Source organism: Ruditapes philippinarum, unplaced genomic scaffold, assembly GCF_026571515.1.
Source record: "Ruditapes philippinarum isolate M1 unplaced genomic scaffold, ASM2657151v2 ctg3522_1_1_1_1, whole genome shotgun sequence".
In the NCBI taxonomy this organism is placed as follows: Eukaryota; Metazoa; Mollusca; class Bivalvia; order Venerida; family Veneridae; genus Ruditapes; species Ruditapes philippinarum.
The window spans coordinates 60,514-82,365 of NW_026855330.1; the positions used below are offsets into that span (position 1 = coordinate 60,514).

Consider the following 21,852-nt stretch of genomic DNA (forward strand, 5'->3'; position numbering starts at 1 on the left):
CTGACAAAGAACAAGGGACTATTAACTGACAAATGATTAATTTTAGACTACCTGTACCTGTACAGCATGTTTAAGTTTTCTATGTATACAGTTGTATTGCATAATTACTTTTGCTTATGAAAAGATGCCATATGACCTTTAATTTAAAACCCAAATAAGAATACTCTTTTATAGAGAGTGCCTGTTATTAGAGACCATTTGTCCTATTTCCGCTGCAAGACTCAGCTGTACCAGTTGTTTTAGACAGGTTTTATTATATATATTCATTATCTGTGAAATTAATGACTTTTATATCAAATATAGTTATGACACATGTATCTAGCTGTAATAATTGGCAAACAAGTATATCATCTTATTGTCATTATATATTGTTTATAATTACACATATCTTATTCATGACACAACAATTTACACAGAGTACTGTGTTTAAATTTTCTCATACATGATTAAGCTACTGAACGGCATTAAAGTTATTCAGTTGTTTTATCTGTAACATCAGGATTTATTGTTTTAATATAATCAGATATTCCAATGAACATTCAAGTTTTCAGGTCAAGGTCACATGTCAAGGTCAAGGTCAGTTAAGGAGAGTTTCTAAAAAAGCTTTTCAAGCTTCCTACTCAATCCGTACAACTTATAAATGTAAATTAAATGTTAATAAATGAAATATTGTTTAAACTAAGGTCAAGGTCATAGAGAGTATTTAATATAATTCTGTATCTGAACAATCAAGTGCTTAATATTAGTCAAATAACATTTTGCAAAATAAAATTTGATATGATCCCTGTAAATGCCCTAGTTTTCAAATATGAATCCAAAAAGAACAACCACACGCGTACATTCAGTTATTTTTTCTAGTTTTCAAAGACATTTTTAATTTCCTTGAGCAAGAAATTTATCTAGCATTGTTTCACTTTACCCAGGTTTAAATTTTGAGTGGTGGGGTTTAACTGGTGTGGTTTTGTCCGTCTTCCTTAAATCAAAGGTATCTGGTATGATTCTGCAGCATAATAATGTGGGCTTCCACATGCCAAGTGAACTTTGAACTCACTAATGAACATACCTACTGTCAATTTTCTCCTCACAGTGATTTTATTGGCTGTAGCAAAGCAAAGGGGGACCACTGTGTAGGAGTTTGACCCATAGCATGAAACTTTCATTAGAGTGTGTAAGGATTTTACATTTTCTTCTTTTCTTGTTCACTTCACTCGGATCCTGTTGAGGATGAACAGAAATTGTTACATATTACATCATCATATACCAAAGTTATTACTCACATTCATGTGAGAAGAGTTCAGTACACCAATTAAGCTATAAACATAAGTGAATATGATGTATTATTGTGGTCTCTTTAATCATTATTTAGGTCACAGTTTGGTTAATTTATGTGTGTGTGTGGTCACTAGAATGTACATGTTTACATACAAATGCCAGCTCAAATGTTAGATACACTTTTCTTATATGTTAAAATATGATAATATTAGTAATTGCTTAAACTTTATGAAATCTGTTCCTTTACAACTTTCCAATATTTAAAAAAAATATAGACCAATTAAATTGGGTGGGGGGTTTAAATTTGACTGTATCTATCTATTTCGCTATCATGTTGTCCTGTTGTCCAATGTATGTGCCAGCTTATACAGGTCTGCACTGGTCACATGGGTAGTAGCAAGATAAGGGTAACCAGTAAAACAGTTCACTGGGCTTGAGATTTAAAATATATGAAATAAATGAACCTACTTTACATACCCCCCCCCCTCCATCATAATGTCAACTCATAGTATATACAAAGTAAATATAAAGGTTTATATATGTGAATGACTGTACTTTTGACTGTATGTGTTTTTTTTTAACTGCATCTTTTTCGCTGATGAATTAATACACAGTCTACTCATCGAGCATGACTGTATAATAACATTGACTGGTTTAATGGTTACTGTGGTCAGACTCTTTCTTTTTATCTTACCTATTGTTAAAATGAACTAAACAAGATGACACTGTGTCATTTAATTTGACATTGCAGTTTAAATTGTGAAGTTTCTCTATGTTTAAGGTATACTTTTTTATTGGATTATTCAGATGTTTTATTGGTTTTTGATGGGTATATAGTGTTTCAGCAGCAGACATGATTTGGGTTTTATTTAAGAAAATCGTGACGCAATGTAAAGCAAAATATCGGTGATTTATTTCCAAATAAAGGAAAACATGAATGCATTTATAATAGGATTTGTTTTCATTTAATAATGTATTTTCACAGGAAAGTGTTGTGTGAAATGTTCAATGTCTCTTAATAACAGTAACTTTTGAGAATTTAAAGTCTTAAAGCTTTTATAAAGTGACAGTTGCTTGTATTGAATAGTTATTGTGATTTGTCAAATGACAAACCATGTTGTGGACCTTAGAATTGAATTAATCTATACATTTTTTAGAAAAATATAAAACTTAAATGACATATATGGCGTTGTGTATCAAATAATCAAAGGGATACAGGAAATTACTATTAATTCATAATAAGAAAAGAATGCTGGAAATAGTGAAAAGTTCCCCATTGACTCAAATGTACTCCATGGTAAAGAAAGGGAACCAGAACATGAATTACAATAGGAATCAGCGGGCTGGTTCAGTTGGAACCATAGTTCCACGAAAACAAACAAAAGTGTATAGAAGGAACACTGAGAAACAAGAGAAAAAGCCAGGTATGAAAAATATAAGAACAAATCTACAAATTTTTTTATGTTGCTGTTGTTAATCTTTGATAATATTTTTATGATAAATCATTATAAGAGTTGTCAGTTTACATTTATTCCATGAAATTAGTGTATTTGTATTTCTTTCTTTCTTTCTCTTTCTTTCTTTCTTTCTTTCTTTCTTTCTTTCTTTCTTTCTTTCTTTCTTTCTTTCTTTCTTTCTTTCTTTCTTTCTTTCTTTCTTTCTTTCTTTCTTTTCTTTCTTTCTTTCTTTCTTTCTTTCTTTCTTTCTTTCTTTCTTTCTTTCTTTCTTTCTTTCTCTTTCTTTCTTTCTTTCTTTCTTTCTTTCTTATGGTTGTCATATCAACCCAAATCCTTCTCAATAAAAGAGTAATTAACAAGTGTGTGATAATTCTACAAAGTATGTGAAAAGGTTTCACTATTATATAATCATGATTGATTTATCTATATGGTAGTAAAAAACTGTGAAAAATTACTCTAATTGTAGCAGGTGGTCTATTGTTACAGGCATCTTTTAATCACATGTCATTTTCTAACAGGTTTATATTTTATAATAAGTGATGGTTTAACTTTCATAGTAAAATATTTTAATCTGGTGTTATGTGAGACAGACAGTTGAAAATAAAGCTTATTTATGTCTATATGAAAAAAATCTTCTAGGCAATATCACTTGATTGCTTTTTCATTTTCTGGATTTACATAGATCAAGTGGCATCTCTTTATGTCTTTTGACTGGAAATTTTATTTAAGTATCCAAAATATGGAAATATAATTGGACAGTGCATTTTCATTTTTTTCCTGAGTGATTCATAATTAGAAGATTCTTTGTAAGAAAGGTTTGGAAAATGATTCTGTTTTCCAAAGTGAAGGAATTGTTGTCAAGGTCAAATAAAAATGTAAATTTTGTCAAATTACGGAAGCAGTCAAAAAGAAATTGTAGAAAACCTAAAATATACAGGAGAAGAGTTTCTGGGGAGCTTGGTTCTTGTAAGTTAAATGTTTATTTGTTGTTGTTTCTTGTTGTATCACAGTAATGTAAAATTTGTTTAAATGTTTAAAAACGTTAGTCACTCCCCTTTATTTTATTTTCTTTCTTCTCTTTCTTTCATACTGTTGTCATATAAATCCTAAATACTTCTCAATAAAAGAGAAATTAACAAATGTGTGATAATTCCACAAAGTATGTGAAAAGTTTCACTATTTACATAATAATGGCTGATTTAACTATGATAATTATGGTAGTAAAAACTGTGAAAAATTAAAGGGACGACATACCTTTAATTGTAGCAAGTGATCAATTGTTAAAGACATCTTTTAATCACACATCAAGCTCTGACAGGTTTATACATGTTTTTTATTTATAATAAGTGATAGTTAAATTCTGATATTGCATGTAAAATATTTTAATCTGATATTATGTGAGAAGAAAGTTTAAAGTGTGTAATAAAAATAAAGCTTAATTAGGTCTATAAATTATTTCAAATGTAAAAAAAAAAGTTTAACTTAATTAGTTATAACTAAATTGATTTAATTTTTCACTTTCTGGATTTAAAATCAAATCTTTAAGGCAATATAACTTTATTGCTTTTTCACTTTCTGTATTCATCTTGTTGGAAAATTTAGGACTCCAAAATATAGAAATATTATAGGACTGGACATAGTAATTTTTTTCCTAACTGAGTGATTGGTAATAAGAAGAATCTAATTGAAAAGTTTGGAAAATGTTTCTGTTTTCCAAAGTGAAGGAATTATTGTCAAGATCAAATAAAGATGTAACTTATGTTAAATTACGGAAACAGTCAAAAATATTTGATAATATAAAAAGAAATCGTAGAAAAACTAAAATATACAGGAGAAGTGTTTATGAGGAGCTCGGACCTTGTAAGTTAAATGTTTATTTGTTGTTGTTTCTTGTAATGTTTCACAGTTTTAAAATTTGTTTCTTGTCGTATTTTTAAATGTTTAAATAAACCAGGATGGTATTTAAATGAGGACAGGCAATATGTTTTAACTTATCTAAGATTTAAAAATATAATTTATATCTTTATTATGAGAACAAAATCAATACCAATAAATTTGCTCTGAAATACAAGTAGGGAAATATAGGCAGACAAAAGTTAAAGGAACACACCTGATGTTTTTAACAATTGATAGGACTGGAAATAACTTTTCAAGATAAGCTTTTCATCCGATGAAGGTCTAGACCAATAACTTTTGTGCAATTTTTCAGATCGTTCACTCACTCCCTTATTCCAGAATAATTATTTTAATTGTGAAAAATTATCCAAAATTTAAAAGCATTGCAACCTTAATGTTCACTCAAATTGGGCTAAAATAGGAGACAAATATTAATATTTTCAATTTAATCAGAGAATCCTTCTTAAATATCTTTTGCATATTTTTCTGTTTAAAGTGACACAGCTGATGATTGTAAGAAATTCAAATTTTATGTTTTCAGTCTTTTGGAGCTCCATGGAGGGTAATGTAACGATTCGCCACACTAACGATTCGCCACATAACGATTCGACACAGAGTAATAACGATTCGCCACGTATTCAAATACAAACTTGTTCACACCTGTTTTCAAATTGTTGATGAAAAACTTTTTTATAATTTATATTTCATAAAAAAAAATTAAAAAAAAAATTGTTAATTACATAAATAAATTACACTGAATAAAGCTTTTATTGAATAAAACACACGAAAACCAGATATTTTATTAACAAATTATATAACACATTTTATAACTTCGTTATTGATATAAACTGGAAAAATATACTAACAACTTTTATAGAACAAAAACACATGAAAATGAATATTTTATTACCAAAATTACATCACACATTGTAGATGAGAAAAACTTCTTTATTCCAGGTAAGTATATTAACATACGTACCTGGTTATTCATATAAACTGGAAAATTATACGAAAACAGTTTTTATTGAATAAAGACACATGAATATTTTATTACCAAAATTACATTACACATTGTAGATAAGTTAAACTTCGTTATTTATATAAACTGGAAAGCTTTAATTTAATAAATGACAATAAATATATTTTATTACCAAAATTACATTACACATTTTAGATAAGTTATTAATATAACTAACATATTTTATTACAAAATTTACATACATAAGCTTAATTGCCGCATTGTTTTGAAATCTGCTCACATTGTCAGATAATTAAAGGATTATTTCGGCGTCAATTTAATATTTCTACAATTTAAGGTGATTGGCTTGTTAAAATAAAAGGTGTGACAAATGTTTTAGATATGCGTTCTTTAATCAATTATCGTAATGATCACGTGTTTTTGCAATATATTTTTTAAAATATTTGACATATATATATAAATGAATGGTAATGATATTGTGATGTTCTTTGTTCCTTTATTTGCAGCTGTCTGTAAGAATGTCATCAGTTAAAACTTTTTTATGTTCTTTTTATTATTTTTTTCTTTGCTTTTGTCATGTGACCACAGAATTATTATATTTGTAATTATTGTATGTAACGAGATACTGTAAATGTATAAGTTACCGAAATAAACTATTTCTTCTCTTCTTCTTATATAACTTGACAGTTATGTTTATGATTAATCAACATATAATTATTTTCTTGTAAATGTACTCCTGTAATAATGTTACTTTAATAAATTGAAAATCCGCGATGGGGGCTTTAAGTTCATGTTACTTGTATTAAGAAACATTATTAAATTATTGTCATTGTCAAATTATTAAACAAAAGGAAAAAGTTTGTTGATAACTAAAAAAATCATTGTTATATCTATAATCATACTGTGGCGAATCGTTATTTAACTGTGGCGAATCGTTATTACTCTGTGGCGAATCGTTATGTGGCGAATCGTTAGTGTGGCGAATCGTTACTAATTCCCATGGAGTTCCTTTAAAAGTGGAAAATGATATTTGAGCCGCGTCACAACAAAAACAACGTTTGCAGCATGGATCCAGACCAGCCTGCGCATCCGCGCAGTCTGATAGGATCCATGTCGTTCGCTATTCAGTTTCTCTACTTGTTAATAGGGTTTTGTAAGCTAAACCAAAAACAGGATCCTGATAAGACTGCACGGTAATGCGCAGACTGGGCTGGATCATCCACGCTGGTCACAAACACATTAGGTTGGTTTCTCATGACGCAGCTCATTTGACACAAAAAAATGTATTTTTTTAGCTCCACTTTCTGAAGGAAAGAGCAGTCAATGTTATTGCATGACCTACTAGGCAGCAATGACATTGTTTACAGTCTTGTTCAAAGTTTTTTACTTCATGATACCTTGAACAAATTAAGCTATTGCATTGAAAACTTTATATGTGAACTGGTGAATGCACCTTATTGAGTTCCACCTGTCATGCTAATTGTCAGGCCACAAAGTCACTGTTTCCAGTAATAGCAAAACATAAAAATGGCCATTAAATCAAAGTGTAGTTTATTATGTAGCATTGAGGAAAATGGTGAGTGTTTCTGTTTAGACAGCTTTTGTATATAATCTAACAAATATATTTATTAATTTCAGATAATAACAATGGAGATTCTTATAACAAGCCAATAGAGAACAACCCGGTGGCGCCTCCTAGACCAAGTAAGTGTTTAACAGATGATATTTTTATACAGTTTATATATAGTCTTGTTAAATTTTATCATATTTTTTTATTTTGTTAAATTTTTTGTGATTTTTTTTTCAAACTGCAACTGGATTGAAAACTTGTAAAATCTCATTTATACTTTGGTCATAATGGAAGTTAAAGAAACGAGAGAAAAAAAAACATGAAGAATATTCGCTGTCAGAAAAGCCTTTATGTCAGTGGATTTATTTTGGAACAATTAAGGAAATCATTTGGAAAATCTTTAATTAACCCCACATAGGATTATTCTGCTGAAATTGATAAACCTTCGCCACCAATATAGAGCAAGGCACAATACAACGGAATTCGCACAAATCGTTACACAAAGTGTATTTGGTGTGCGCTACATGTACATGTGCAGTTTTACTGTGCACTTCAAAATGCACTTTGAAGTTCACTTCCAGTGCACTTGACCCTTTACGCACTGGATAGTGTTTCAGTTTGTCTGTTTAGCAGTTACCTTTGATTTCAACAAATATCTTTAGTTTATGACATTTCCAAAAAATAGAAACATTAAGTACTATTATGCTTTTGGTGCTTCAATATTGAAGTACCAGAATATCCTAACAAAACTTCCAACCTATTCATTGCTCAAAATCAGTTTACAGGTAAAGAAAATATATATGTACATGTATATAAACTTTATAAAGGTTACCTACATGTACATAAAGTCCTGTTATAGTACATGTTATAACATCATTATGTACAATGTATTACATTATACATGCACATGTAAATTGTACATGTATATTGTTGTATCATACATGTATATTGCTGTATTATACATGTATATTGTTGTATCATACATGTATATTGTTGTATCATACATGTATATTGCTGTATCATACATGTATATTGTTGTATCATACATGTATATTGCTGTATTATACATGTATATTGTTGTATTATACATGTATATTGGTGTATCATACATGTATATTGCTGTATCATACATGTATATTGTGTATCATACATGTATATTGGTGTATCATACATGTATATTGCTGTATCATACATGTATATTGGTGTATCATACATGTATATTGGTGTATCATACATGTATATTGTGTATTATACATGTATATTGGTGTATCATACATGTATATTGTTGTATCATACATGTATATTGCTGTATCATACATGTATATTGTTGTATCATACATGTATATTGCTGTATCATACATGTATATTGCTGTATCATACATGTATATTGCTGTATTATACATGTATATTGCTGTATCATACATGTATATTGCTGTATCATACATGTATATTGCTGTTCATACATGTATATTGTTGTATCCATACATGTATATTGCTGTATCATACATGTATATTGCTGTATCATACATGTATATTGGTGTATCATACATGTATATTGTATTCATACATGTATATTTGTGTTCATACATGTATATTTGTATAATACATGTATATTGCTGTATCATACATGTATATTGCTGTATCATACATGTATATTGCTGTATCATACATGTATATTGCTGTATCATACATGTATATTGTAACTGTATTATACATGTATATTGCTGTATTATACATGTATATATTGTTGTATCATACATGTATATTGCTGTATCATACATGTATATTGCTGTATCATACATGTATATGGTGTATCATACATATATTCATACATGTATATTGGTGTATCATACATGGTATATATTGCTGTATATTATACATGTATATTGGTGTATCATACATGTATATTGTTGTATCATACATGTATATTGCTGTATCATACATGTATATTGCTGTATCATACATGTATATTGCTGTATTCATTACATGTATATTTGCTGTATCATACATGTATATTGCTGTATCATACATGTATATTGCTGTATCATACATGTATTTGCTGTATGTATCATGTATATGCTATATACATGTATATTTGTTCCTGTATGTATCATACATGTATAATTGCTGTATCATACATGTATATTGCTGTATCATACATGTATATTGCTGTATCATACATGTATATTGCTGTATTATACATGTATATTGCTGTATTATACATGTATATTGCTGTATTATACATGTATATTGCTGTATCATACATGTATATTGTACAGTGTATTGCTGTATTATACATGTAATATTGCTGTATCATACATGTATAATTGCTGTATCTATATACATGTATATTGCTGTATCATACATGTATAAATTGCTGTATCATACATGTATATTGCTGTATTATACATGTATATTGGTGTATTATACATGTATATTGGTGTATTTATTACATGTATATTTGTGATCTAATACATGTATATTGCTGTATCATACATGTATATTGCTTGTATCATACATTGTATATTGCTGTATCATCATACATGTATATTGGTGGTTATATGTATTTGCTGATATACATGTATATTGGTGTTATTCATACATATATTGCTGTATTATACATGTATATGTATCATACATGTATATGTATCATTACATGTATATTGCTGATTCATACATGTATATTGTTGTATCATACATGTATATTGTACACTGTATATTGGTATTTCATGTATATTAGTTGAATTCAACATGTATATTGTTTGTATCCCAAACATGTAATTGCTGTGTATAATGGTGGTATCATTACATGTATTATTGGTATCATATAAGTATATTTGGTGTATCATACAGTATATTGTTATATCTATACATGTATAGTTAGTGTATCATACATGTATGGTTATTGGTGTATATCATATAAGTATATTTGTTGTATCATTACATGTATATTTAGTGTATCATCACATGGTTATATTTGGTGTATCATTATTAAGTATATTTGTTGTATATCATACATGTATATTGCTGTATCATACATGTATATTGTTGTATCATACATGTATATTGTTGTATATACATGTATATTGTTGTATCATATATGTATATTGTTGTATCATACATGTATATTGTTGTATCATACATGTATATTGTTTGTATCATATATGTATATTGTTGTATCATATATGTATATGCTGTATCATACATGTATATTGGTGTATCATATATGTATATTGCTGTATCATATATGTATACATTGGTGTATCATATTATGTATATTGCTGTATCATATATGTATATTGCTGTATCATACATGTATATTGGTGTATCATATATGTATATTGTTGTATCATATATGTATATTGCTGTATCATACATGTATATTGGTGTATCATACATGTATATTGGTGTATCATACATGTATATTGCTTTATCATACATGTATATTGTTGTATCATACATGTATATTGGTGTATCATACATGTATATTGGTGTATCATACATGTATATTGTTGTATCATACATGTATATTGGTGTATCATACATGTATATTGCTGTATCATACATGTATATTGCTGTATCATACATGTATATTGTTGTATCATACATGTATATTGGTGTATCATATAAGTATATTGTTGTATCATACATGTATATTGTTGTATCATACATGTATATTGGTGTATCATATATGTATATTGCTGTATCATACATGTATATTGCTGTATCATACATGTATATTGGTGTATCATATAAGTATATTGGTGTATCATACATGTATATTGGTGTATCATACATGTATATTGCTGTATCATACATGTATATTGGTGTATCATATAAGTATATTGGTGTATCATACATGTATATTGTTGTATTATACATGTACATGTATATTGTTGTATCATACATGTATATTGGTGTATCATACATGTATATTGTTGTATTATACATGTATATTGCTGTATCATACATGTATATTGCTGTATCATACATGTATATTGCTGTATTATACATGTATATTGGTGTATCATACATGTATATTGCTGTATTATACATGTATATTGTTGTATTATACATGTATATTGCTGTATCATACATGTATATTGGTGTATCATATATGTATATTGCTGTATCATACATGTATATTGCTGTATTATACATGTATATTGTTGTATTATACATGTATAATGCTGTATCATACATGTATATTGGTGTATCATACATGTATATTGCTGTATTATATATGTATATTGTTGTATCATACATGTATATTGTTGTATCATACATGTATATTGGTGTATCATATAAGTATATTGGTGTATCATACATGTATATTGTTGTATTATACATGTATATTGTTGTATCATACATGTATATTGTTGTATTATACATGTATAATGCTGTATCATACATGTATATTGTTGTATTATATGTATACATATATTGTAAGATAAAACATTTATTATTGTTGTGTTATATAGATAGAAGAGATGTACAACTTCCGGTCAGTTCCAGACCGCACAGACAGCTCCCGGCACGACCTGAACCAGAACCAGAAGAGGTTTGTATCCTGATGCTTACATGTTTTCATTTTCACTTTCTCAGTCTGCTTGCACAAATGTAATCTTCTTGCATATCAGACTGGATTATTTACTGTTAACACTGGTGCTGGAAAAACCTTTGTTATAACACCATGTAAGACAAGTCGCATGCGTGAAATGACATTATTCCCATGCACCTTTTATGAATGAATTGCGTTCTTAAGATAACGGTATTTTAGTTTTTGTAATATCCTTTCAAAATATCATTAATATGTAATATGCAAGAAAAAGAATCAAACACTGGCTGTATCCATAGACAGGAATATCTAGCTGCCCGGATAACTGATTAGCAGAAACTTGGCAGAACCTCGTTATTGCTATAAACAGTTACCCTTGAGCTTGATGTTCCGATTTGTACCGGCAGCTGGTAGTACACTTTCAATCTGGTCAACACCATTCATCAGTATAAGGAATAATTTCAAAATATGTACTGACTGAATATAGGGAGCAGGGTAGACTCTGATCAGACATCATGGATATGCAAGCTGGTCTTGACCTGTACTTGTTACATGAGTTTAGCAAGTGGATTCCACCAAGGCTACAGGTAAAAATTCATTGATGAAAACAGGGTTTTGTAATAAAATGGCAGTTGTTTCTTTTTGTTCTTAAATCTATTTTTTATAATTTTTGCGTTATTTCATGAATTTTTTAACTATATTTGATAGTTTTGGAAAAAATAAATGGCTGCTTTTTTTACAGGAAGAATTTTACCAGGAACCTGATGAGGTAAGCGGACCACCTTTGCCGTCTGCTAGGGATCGCCTGCCACCCCCAGTCCCTGATAGTAGAGGGCGACCTACACCTCCTAATGCTAGAGGGAGACCTCAGCCCCCAGATGTCAGAGGAAGACCGCCTGCTCCTGTGCCTGATTTAGATGGCCCAAATGAGGTAAGATACATTGCTGTTGAATTAAGTTAGATAGCATTTGTGTATATTTTTATAAAAGGAATATGGTATTACTGTCAAAGGTAGCACCTTTTGTTTCATTGTTTACACATTTTGTGTCATTGTTGGACCTGACCTTATTCATTTATTATCTAAAGGTGGAGGGATATATGTTTAGCATTGGTCTCGCACTCTGTCCACTAATTGTATGTCACACTTTGACTGGAGCTTAAAGCAACCCACCTACAGATTTTACTGATTTTCATGAAAAATTTGAAAACTGATTTTAAAGTATAAAGTTATGAAGTAACCAAAAAGAAGCAATTTGCACATTAACAATGGCACTTACATTCTATGTTAATTACCAAGAAGAAGTCAAAATATGCAAAACTAGCCCTTACTGCGTTAGTAAAGCAGTAGAATTGTAGATATGATTACTGAAAAATCAGCCATTAATTGCACATTACATGTCAATTATTACTTGAATCTTTTATTTTTCCTAAAGTCTTAGTACATTTTTCTAATGCTTGATTTTATTGAAATATTTTAACACATCTGGAGGCATGCAGCTTAAAGCTAAAACTATTTTAGTTAAAAAACACTTCATAAATTATGTGGACATCACTAAGGGAAATTCAGTGCATAAAAACAATTCGCATGTTAACATTAACTCAGTATTTCAGTATCAAACCCTTTATTTGTTAAATTCATTATCTTGTATATACCATTTATTTGTGAAACTGATGTTTTAAATATTTATATTTTATAATCTGGTAGGATTATGAGGACCCAGATGCTAGCATTAAAGTCGCACATTTTCATGGCGGCCCTTTACCTACACCACCAACACCAGTGAATAAACAAGTGAATAAACAGGTGCCGATTGCTCAAAGGAAACCACCAGCGCTACCTACTGACTCATCTGACAGCGATACCGACAGCGTGGTATGTGCTTATTCTTGATTTGTTTTTTGGTGCATTATTTTCGTCCCTCCAATAATTACTTTTTTAGCCACTTAATTTATCCCCCTAATAATTATATGATATTGGTAGTTAACCAGCATGATGATCAAATTTCAAGGGATATTTATTTGACTGGTCAGTCAAATTTCTAGGACGACTCAGTCAAGTGCCCTTTCACGGGGACTTGATAAGGTGTATAGATCTAGGTATTATGTCACTGTCATTTACAAGATGATATTTCATTTGGGCATCAGGGGCCAAGTGGTTAAGGTCATTAACTTCAGTTTGAATCCCGAAAGGGACAGCAACAGGGATTCTTTCATGTGAGGATTCTATCGAGCCAGCTTACAGAAAGTCATTTTAAAGAATAATGTGAGATTACCATGGCAACAGTACATCTCTGAGTTTTTTTTACTTTCAATTTAGGAGGAGTATGAAGATCCGGACAGCACAGTTGTCATTAAACCTCCGCCCATACCAACCGGTCCTAGAAGACCCCTGCCTACCCCCGCAGAACCAGAGGTATAGATTCTGTTTGTGGTGTTTATTTATTGTTGTTTTCATTGTTTCTACTTAATAACATAAGTTTGGATTGACAGGTTTTAATTAATTGATGTGTAAATGATGCTTATGTAAAAACATTGTTAGGGATTACATTTTTGCAATCAGAGGTCAAGGTCACAATGGCTAATTATGGAATATTGGTTTCTTGCCAATAATTCTATAAAGGAGTGAGATTATTGCTTGAAATCTGTCCAGGAAACTGCTGTTGAGCCATGTAAGGTCAAGGGTCAAAGTCAGCATGGCTTGGAAAAGAAAAGAAAAAATCCATTTTGTAAGTTAGGAATGAGATACTGGTATTAAAGTGTATTTGTAATAATTTTTTATTTTTAGAAAGTAAAAAAATGCTCGGTAGACAAAAGCAAATGGTTGGTAATCAAAAGCAGTCATGAATGTCTTGATTACAAATGATAATGCCGATGACACATTCTATAAAAACTAACATTGTAAATGTACCAGTTACAAAGGAAATATGGAACATCTGATTTTTCTGCCATTCTATGACCTTGATGTTTCTATTGGCTGACATTTTCTAATAGAATTTTGACTTTTATAAAGAATTAACAGTGTGTTAACATATTATAATGTGTCGTTTTAATTTGTCAATTAACAACCAATTAACTCATGGAACAAACAGGTAGTTATGACATCATTTGTGACATCATCATTATCATTGACTTTTAGGAGGAATACGAGGAACCAGATGCCATGGTTGCTAAGAAACCACCAAATAAATCCCAAGGTCAGAGAAAGCCTCCGCCACCCCCAGTATCGTCAGTACCCCCGTCACGGTCGGTGAGAAACCGAGCCCCTGTAGAGGAAGTTAGTAGAGATAAAGTCACACTTTAATTTGTCTTATTTTCAATTTTGTCTGCATGATTTATTCTAAAATTTTTATTTTTAGTAAACTTTTACTGTTGTTACAGCTATATCATTATACTTTCATCTGCAAATTTACAAATTATAAGTATAGTGATGTAGTGTTTCTTAAGATTATCTTTAAAAGACTTTTTCAACTTTTTTTTCAAATTTCATTATCAGTTTAATTTGTTCAAATTATTCTCCGCCAAACTGGTTGTAGAGGAATTTCCTGTATTCAGACTTACTTTATCTGTAACTGAATTTTGTCTCTTACTTTATTCTTCTGAAAATATTACTATACATGTATTAATTTCATGTAGACATTTGATACAATCTGCTACTGTAACATTTCATTTCCTTTATTTTTATGAAATTTCTATATATTTTTTTTCAAAGTCAAGAAACGTCTTCTGTGCAAAATGATGTTTTAAATGGTCAGAAAAAAATATCAAAATGGGTTTGTTTTACTTCAGTTTAAAACCAACGACTGGTTAAATACAATACCCTTGAAACGTATGTCAGAACTATTTTTTTTACAAAAGTTACGTTGGAACTACTTTTTTAGGAAGAATATGAGAATCCTGATGAGACGGTGTCAAGTATCCAGAAACCACAGCCTCCTCCTTTGTCTAAGATGCCAAGAAAACCATCTACTACTTCTAGTGTATGTTATCCAAGCCTTTCATGATAATGGTCACTGATACTTGGTTCATTAAACATTTGAGACTCCTTTTTTTCATGATACATGTATATGGTTTCATTCAATATTCATTGTGAGGTCATAGACTTGTTTTAGACTTGTTTTGTTCAATATTCAATGTGAAGTCATAGACTTGTTTTGTTCAATATTCAATGTGAAGTCATAGACTTGTTTTGTTCAATATTCAATGTGAAGTCATAGACTTGTTTTGTTTAATATTCAATGTGAGGTCATAGACTTGTTTTGTTCAATACTCAATGTGAAGTCATAGCCTTTTCTTGTTTGATATTCAATGCAAATCATTAAACTGGTTTTTGTTAATTTTGGAATGATTTCATCCAATCAAAACTCATCAGTCTAAAACTACAGACTGGTTTTGTTTCATATTAAATTAAATCATAGGCTGGTTTCATTTCAGTATTCCAAGTAATAGACTGGTCATAGAAATTAATTATCATAGACTGGTTTCTATATTAAACAGTATTGAACAGTCATACAACAGTGCTTAAATCTGTTAACCATTCTATATTAAAAGTATTTAATTGGATGGTTCAATATATAATTTTACTACACATTGGATAATGCAACTTCTTGGCTAGAACAACTAATTGGCATGCTAGACTTTGATCTATGTTTTTGTGAAACTATTCTTAGCATGAATTATTTTCTAATATTTCTTTGATTATGGTGTGTTGTTTCAGTAAATGTACTTTAAAAACAAAATGATTTGACACATGAACTAATGATAGGAGTAAATTATGTTAATTTTTTTTTGGATGTCATTTTTGTATTGACATTGAGTAGACTGCTCTGGGTATTGGTTACACACAGTTTTTTTGAACTGTAAAAAAAAGTTTGAAAATATATCTTTTTGAATTTTATAGATTAAATATAAAAAATTTAAAGACTAGGGATATGAAATTTGTTTAAACTTTCCATGAATACTAAGCATTTGATAAAGGAATTGTACAAACTTTCTGAACAACCCTCATATAATGATAATCTAAGTACATGTACGAGAATTTAATGCACATTATGATTAATTTGACGCATAAAATACTTGTATATTATGATTGTCTTTAAACATTAAATGAGCCGCGTCACGACAAAACGTCGGCGTTGGCGTCACACCTTGGTTAAGTTTTTCGTACCACCCCACTTTATTTCAGAAGTATTACAAGTATGGCTTTGAAACTTACCATACTTGTTCACCATCATAACCTCCATCTACAGACAAGAGTACATAACTCTGTCAAGGTTTTTGACAGAATTATGGCCCTTTTTTGACTTAGAAAGTGTATTGAGCTTGGTTAAGTTTTTTGTAACCACCTCACTTTATTTCAAAACCATTGGAGGTATTGCTTTTTTGAAACTGACCATACTTGTTTACCATCACGACCTTCATCAACAGACAAGAGGACATAACTCTGTCAAGGTTTTTGACAGAATTATGCCCCTTTTTGGACTTAGAAAATACAAATGAATATGGGTAAAAATCCACTTATTGCCTTAACCCTTTGAGATATTTGCTTTGAAACTTTTAATGCTATTTCACATCATTACCCCCATCTGTACGCAAGAGAAGGTAACTCTGTCAAGGATTTGTTTTAAAAATTAAGGCCTTTTATCGACTTAGAATCTTGGTTAAGTTTTTAGTACCAGTCCACTTTTTGACTGAACTGTTTGAGATATTAATTTGAAAGTTGGAATACTTGGTTTACAATCATGATTCCCAACATGTCCAGGAGAAGGTAAATTCTGTCAAAGATTTTATTTGAATTATGGCCCTTAACTGTCAATGTTTTGTATTATAGGCAAGCACTAAAAAACTCAACTCAGTTTTTTTTTCTTTCTTACCAGCCCTCTTTTGACTTAAACATTTCAAACTTTGCTGCAGTGTTCAAGGGTATCACACAATTCAGTAAAATAATTCTTCACTAAATATGTTAATGCTCATGGCCATTGTTCACTTTAAAAATACAGAGATTCTTGTATTGCCTTTTACTGCAAAAACTTTTTTTATTGGCAAGCAATAAAAAAGTCGAGCGCGCTGTCTTACGGACAGCTCTTGTTCTACTTGTAATAGGGTTGGTAAGCGAACAGAATGGATCTTGATCAGACTGCGCGGATGCCCATTATGTTGGTTTCGTCATGGTGTGGCTCAGATATGGACAAACTGCTGCTAGAATTGTAAAATAAGGTGTATTTGGTTTGATCATTGATTGGACACATATTTTAACTAGACTGTGACATTTGGCGCCATCAGATGCAATAAATGTTATTAAATACAGCTTTAAATGATGATATAATTCAGTTTTGCACGAGACAAATGGAGTGTTACGTTATTTTCACAGGAATTACCATCGTATGAAATGCCGGAAGAAGAGTCTGCTCCTCCTCCTCCTGTACCGAGAAATGTACCGAGAAACGCACCGAGAAACGCACCGAGAAACGCACCAAGAAAGAAAGCACATGAGCCTATAGTTGTACAAGTACGTAAATCAGTCTGTTTAAATTGTAACTTTACAATTTTTCACATAATATTTTGGAAAGTATACTATAATGTAATTATGATAGTTATGTGTACTGGTATATATTTAAATGTAACTTGGTTTTTATTGTTTTGTAGGAGGAAACTTACGAAATCCCTGATGAGACTGACTCCGCCCCTCCGAAGCCTGCACCACAGAAATTTAATAAACAAGACGAGGTGAGAATTGTAATAAATGCTTAAAGTACAATTATGCATATTGCTTTTCACTTTTGTAGTTTGAGTTTAAAATGGTGGTCTTGAGTTGATATTTTTTCCTTTACCTTTTTGTAACAGTTTGATTTACTAACATTTTTGCTTTCTTGGCATGTTTTCAAATGTTTTTTAGCAGTTAATATTTTTCTATAACCTATTTTAAAGGAAGAAGAATTTTACGAGGTACCTGATACGGATGATACAGAGGTAAAGTTGATAAATCTTAATTTTTATCCAAACCCACACTATTAGACGCACCCTGAACTTGCTGAATTTCTTAAATGGACTCTTCCAGATTCTATTTTTAGAACTGTCAATGTTGAGGAAATCATGATAAAAATTTGAAGTTTAGTCACTCAAAAATACATTTAATTATAGAGTCAGGTCCAAATGCAGAGGATCTGATGTGCAGGCTGGGATGGATAATTACTGAAGACAAAGGCTTATTTCTTTTGGATTGAGCAGAATAAAGACTCAATGTTCCCCATGTAGATTTATAACCCTTGAAGTTATTTATCTTATGTACATAGAGAATTTTTTTTAAATGCCAATTTTATTGACCTTTTTATTATTATCTGGTTTTGTGTATATGTATGGTCCAAGCTATTTTAAGGTGAGAGGACTGGGTTAAAAATAATCTGTGGATAATTATAGTTTTGACAAAAAAAAAAGATCATTTTTAAAAAATTGATGACAATAGATTTATTATCAGAAATGATATCTGCCATAGTTATCAGAAAGTGACATCCCTGACCTTTTTTTACATGACTTAAACATCACCTAATATTAACTACAGGACCAAGATGACTATTTAGATATGGAACAAGAGATTTCTACACCACCAACTATGCCGGTAATATCTATAATCCATCCTTCATTGCTTTGGCTTGCTTTTTAACTAACTTCTTCACAAAAAAACTTAATACTGTTTTGTTTACATTAACAAATCATATCTGATTCATATTTAAGATGATTCTTGAAAAATGGTGCAAAAAAAATTGTTTCTAACCTTTATGGAGTTTCTTTAACATGCTTATCCAGATTTCTTTTTGGAATTATCCCATTTTTATTTTTGGGGATATCAAGAATTTTTTTATGCCACCGCAGCATCTGCGATGCGGTGGCATATAGCGATTCACCTGTGTGTGTGTTAGTTTGTGTGTGTGTGCGTGTGTGTGTGTGTGTTATATAGATTATATAGTGAACTTAAAAAATCTTCTTGTGAAAAACCACTAGTCCAATTTCAACCAAACTTGGCAGGATTGTTCCTTGGGTGAAGGCCTTCCAAAGTTGTTCAAAAAATTTCATTCCATGCAGAATTCTGGTTGCCATGGCAACAAAAAGGAATTATAAGAATAAATTTAAAAAATCTTCTCGTAAAGACCAAAAAGGCCTAGAGCTTAGATATTTTGCATAAGGCATTGTCTGGTAGACCTCTACCAAGATTGTTCAAATTATATCCCTGGGGTCCAAATCGGCCCCGCCCCGGGGGTCATTGATTTTCACTATATGTACATATAGTAAAAACTTAAAATACCTTCTTGTCTGAAGGTACCAGGCTTAGAGGTTTGATATTTGGTATGTGTTATTATCTATAGGTACTCTACCAAAGTTGTTCAAATTTTGCCTCTAGTGTCAAAATTAGCCCTGCCCCGGGGGTCATAGGTTTTCCTCATATGTATATAGTAAAAACTTAAAAAATCATCTTCTCTAAATTGACAAAGGCTAGAGGTTAGATATTTTGCGTGAAACATTGTGTAGTGAACCTCTAGCAAGATTGAACAAATTATAGCCCTGGGGTCAAAATTGGCCCCACCCCCGGGGGTCATTGATTTTCACTATGTACATATAGTGAGAAATTAAAAAATCTTATTGTCTGAAGGTACAAGGCTTAGAGCTTTGATATTTGGTATATGATATCATCTAAAGGTACTCTACCAAAGTTGTTCAAATTTTGCATCTAGTGTCAAAACTAGCCCTGCCCCGGGGTCATAGGTTTTCCTTACATGTATATAGTAAAAACTTTAAAAATTCACCTTCTCGAATTGACAAAGGCTAGGTGTGAGACATTTTGCAGTAAACATTGTGTAGTGAACCTTTAGCAAGATTATTCAAATTAAAGCCCTTGGGTCAAAACAAAAAAAATGTGTTCCTACATTACTATTTTAGTGTTGTATTTATGCGGTGGCATAGCATTTTTTACAAATGCAATCTTGTTTTAGATTGGTCATACAGTGGTATAAAGTCCGGTCACACTGCCTGAAAGTGCAAAGTGACCTGGTTCTATACTGGTGGGAAAGGTCCAGTATGGTATAGGTATGAGAACAAAGGTTAAAGGTTAAACAGTTTTTGCAGAAAGCTCTCGAATCTTTTGAATTGTTTGAATTTTGTAATTGTCTTTAATAATGTGAATTTATATTCCTGTCAGTTCCCTGTCACATACAATACTCATAAGAAACTCTTAATTTTAGAAAATATTCTTTTATTTAGACATGAATGATATGTTTAAAGGCTTTGCTAACATTCCTTGGAATACATTATTTGAGAGCAGAATGCATTGCGCTTATAGTGACTGCCGTATAATGCTTGGGGTTGTGGGTTCAAGTCCCCCAAAGAAATTGGGTGAGGGATATATATCACCAGTGCTGGTGCAGTCTAGAAAGATGGCTTGAGAAATACTGATATATTCATTGTTGTTTTCTTGTGCCTCCATGGCTGAGTTGTTAAGATTGTTGACTTGAAATTTATTTGATTTGAATGCCATCAGGGTCTTTGGATTATTTCATGTGTAAAAGTTATCCAGCTAGCTTACAGATGATTGGTGGTTTAATTAAGTACTGGCTTGTGCCTGAAATATGCATGATGTGGTAACCTGAGGGGTTCCTCTACCAATTAAGCTGAAAAAGAGGCTATATGACTTCTAAAGTATCTGACATAAAAATCCAAAAACAAAACAAACTTGATTGTCAAGCTGATACAGCTTAGGTTTAAGAAAAGGCTTCGTGGACAAATATATTTGTTATAATTGCATGATTTATTTGATAAAAAGTGATTCCTAGAATGTATTAAGTGATACTGAATGACTTTTTATAACGGCAAACTTTGACATTTTATCATTTGTACAAATTTGATTGTTCAGACATAATAATCTGTTCAAGTAAGTGTAATATATCAATTAAGTCTGCTTGTTTTTAGACATAAATTTGTCATTTGAAGCTATAGATATGTCATGTTTTTGTGGTAATTGTGTCTTGAGTAATTGAAGACAATATTTCCAATTATTGACATACGGATATTATCTAAGAAAGTGGAACTTAATTTGATAGCCCTGTGATTGGCATGCCTCATGTTCTGTCTTAAA

At 30.7% G+C, this 21,852-nt stretch overlaps 1 protein-coding gene across 1 annotated transcript in view; it reads left to right on the plus strand.

Moving 5' to 3' along the window:
- The window catches only part of LOC132742970 (uncharacterized), a gene marked incomplete at its 3' end in the record, with an annotated part of 58,059 nt that extends 38,715 nt beyond the window's left edge, over positions 1-19,344 (plus strand). Inside the window, 11 exon segments of the mRNA XM_060731473.1 lie at positions 7,243-7,308; positions 11,656-11,735; positions 12,475-12,663; positions 13,438-13,605; positions 14,050-14,145; positions 14,869-15,006; positions 15,611-15,709; positions 18,100-18,237; positions 18,375-18,455; positions 18,657-18,698; positions 19,288-19,344. Coding sequence (XP_060587456.1) covers positions 7,243-7,308; positions 11,656-11,735; positions 12,475-12,663; positions 13,438-13,605; positions 14,050-14,145; positions 14,869-15,006; positions 15,611-15,709; positions 18,100-18,237; positions 18,375-18,455; positions 18,657-18,698; positions 19,288-19,344 — 1,154 coding nt within the window.
- Positions 19,345-21,852: the final 2,508 nt, after the last annotated feature.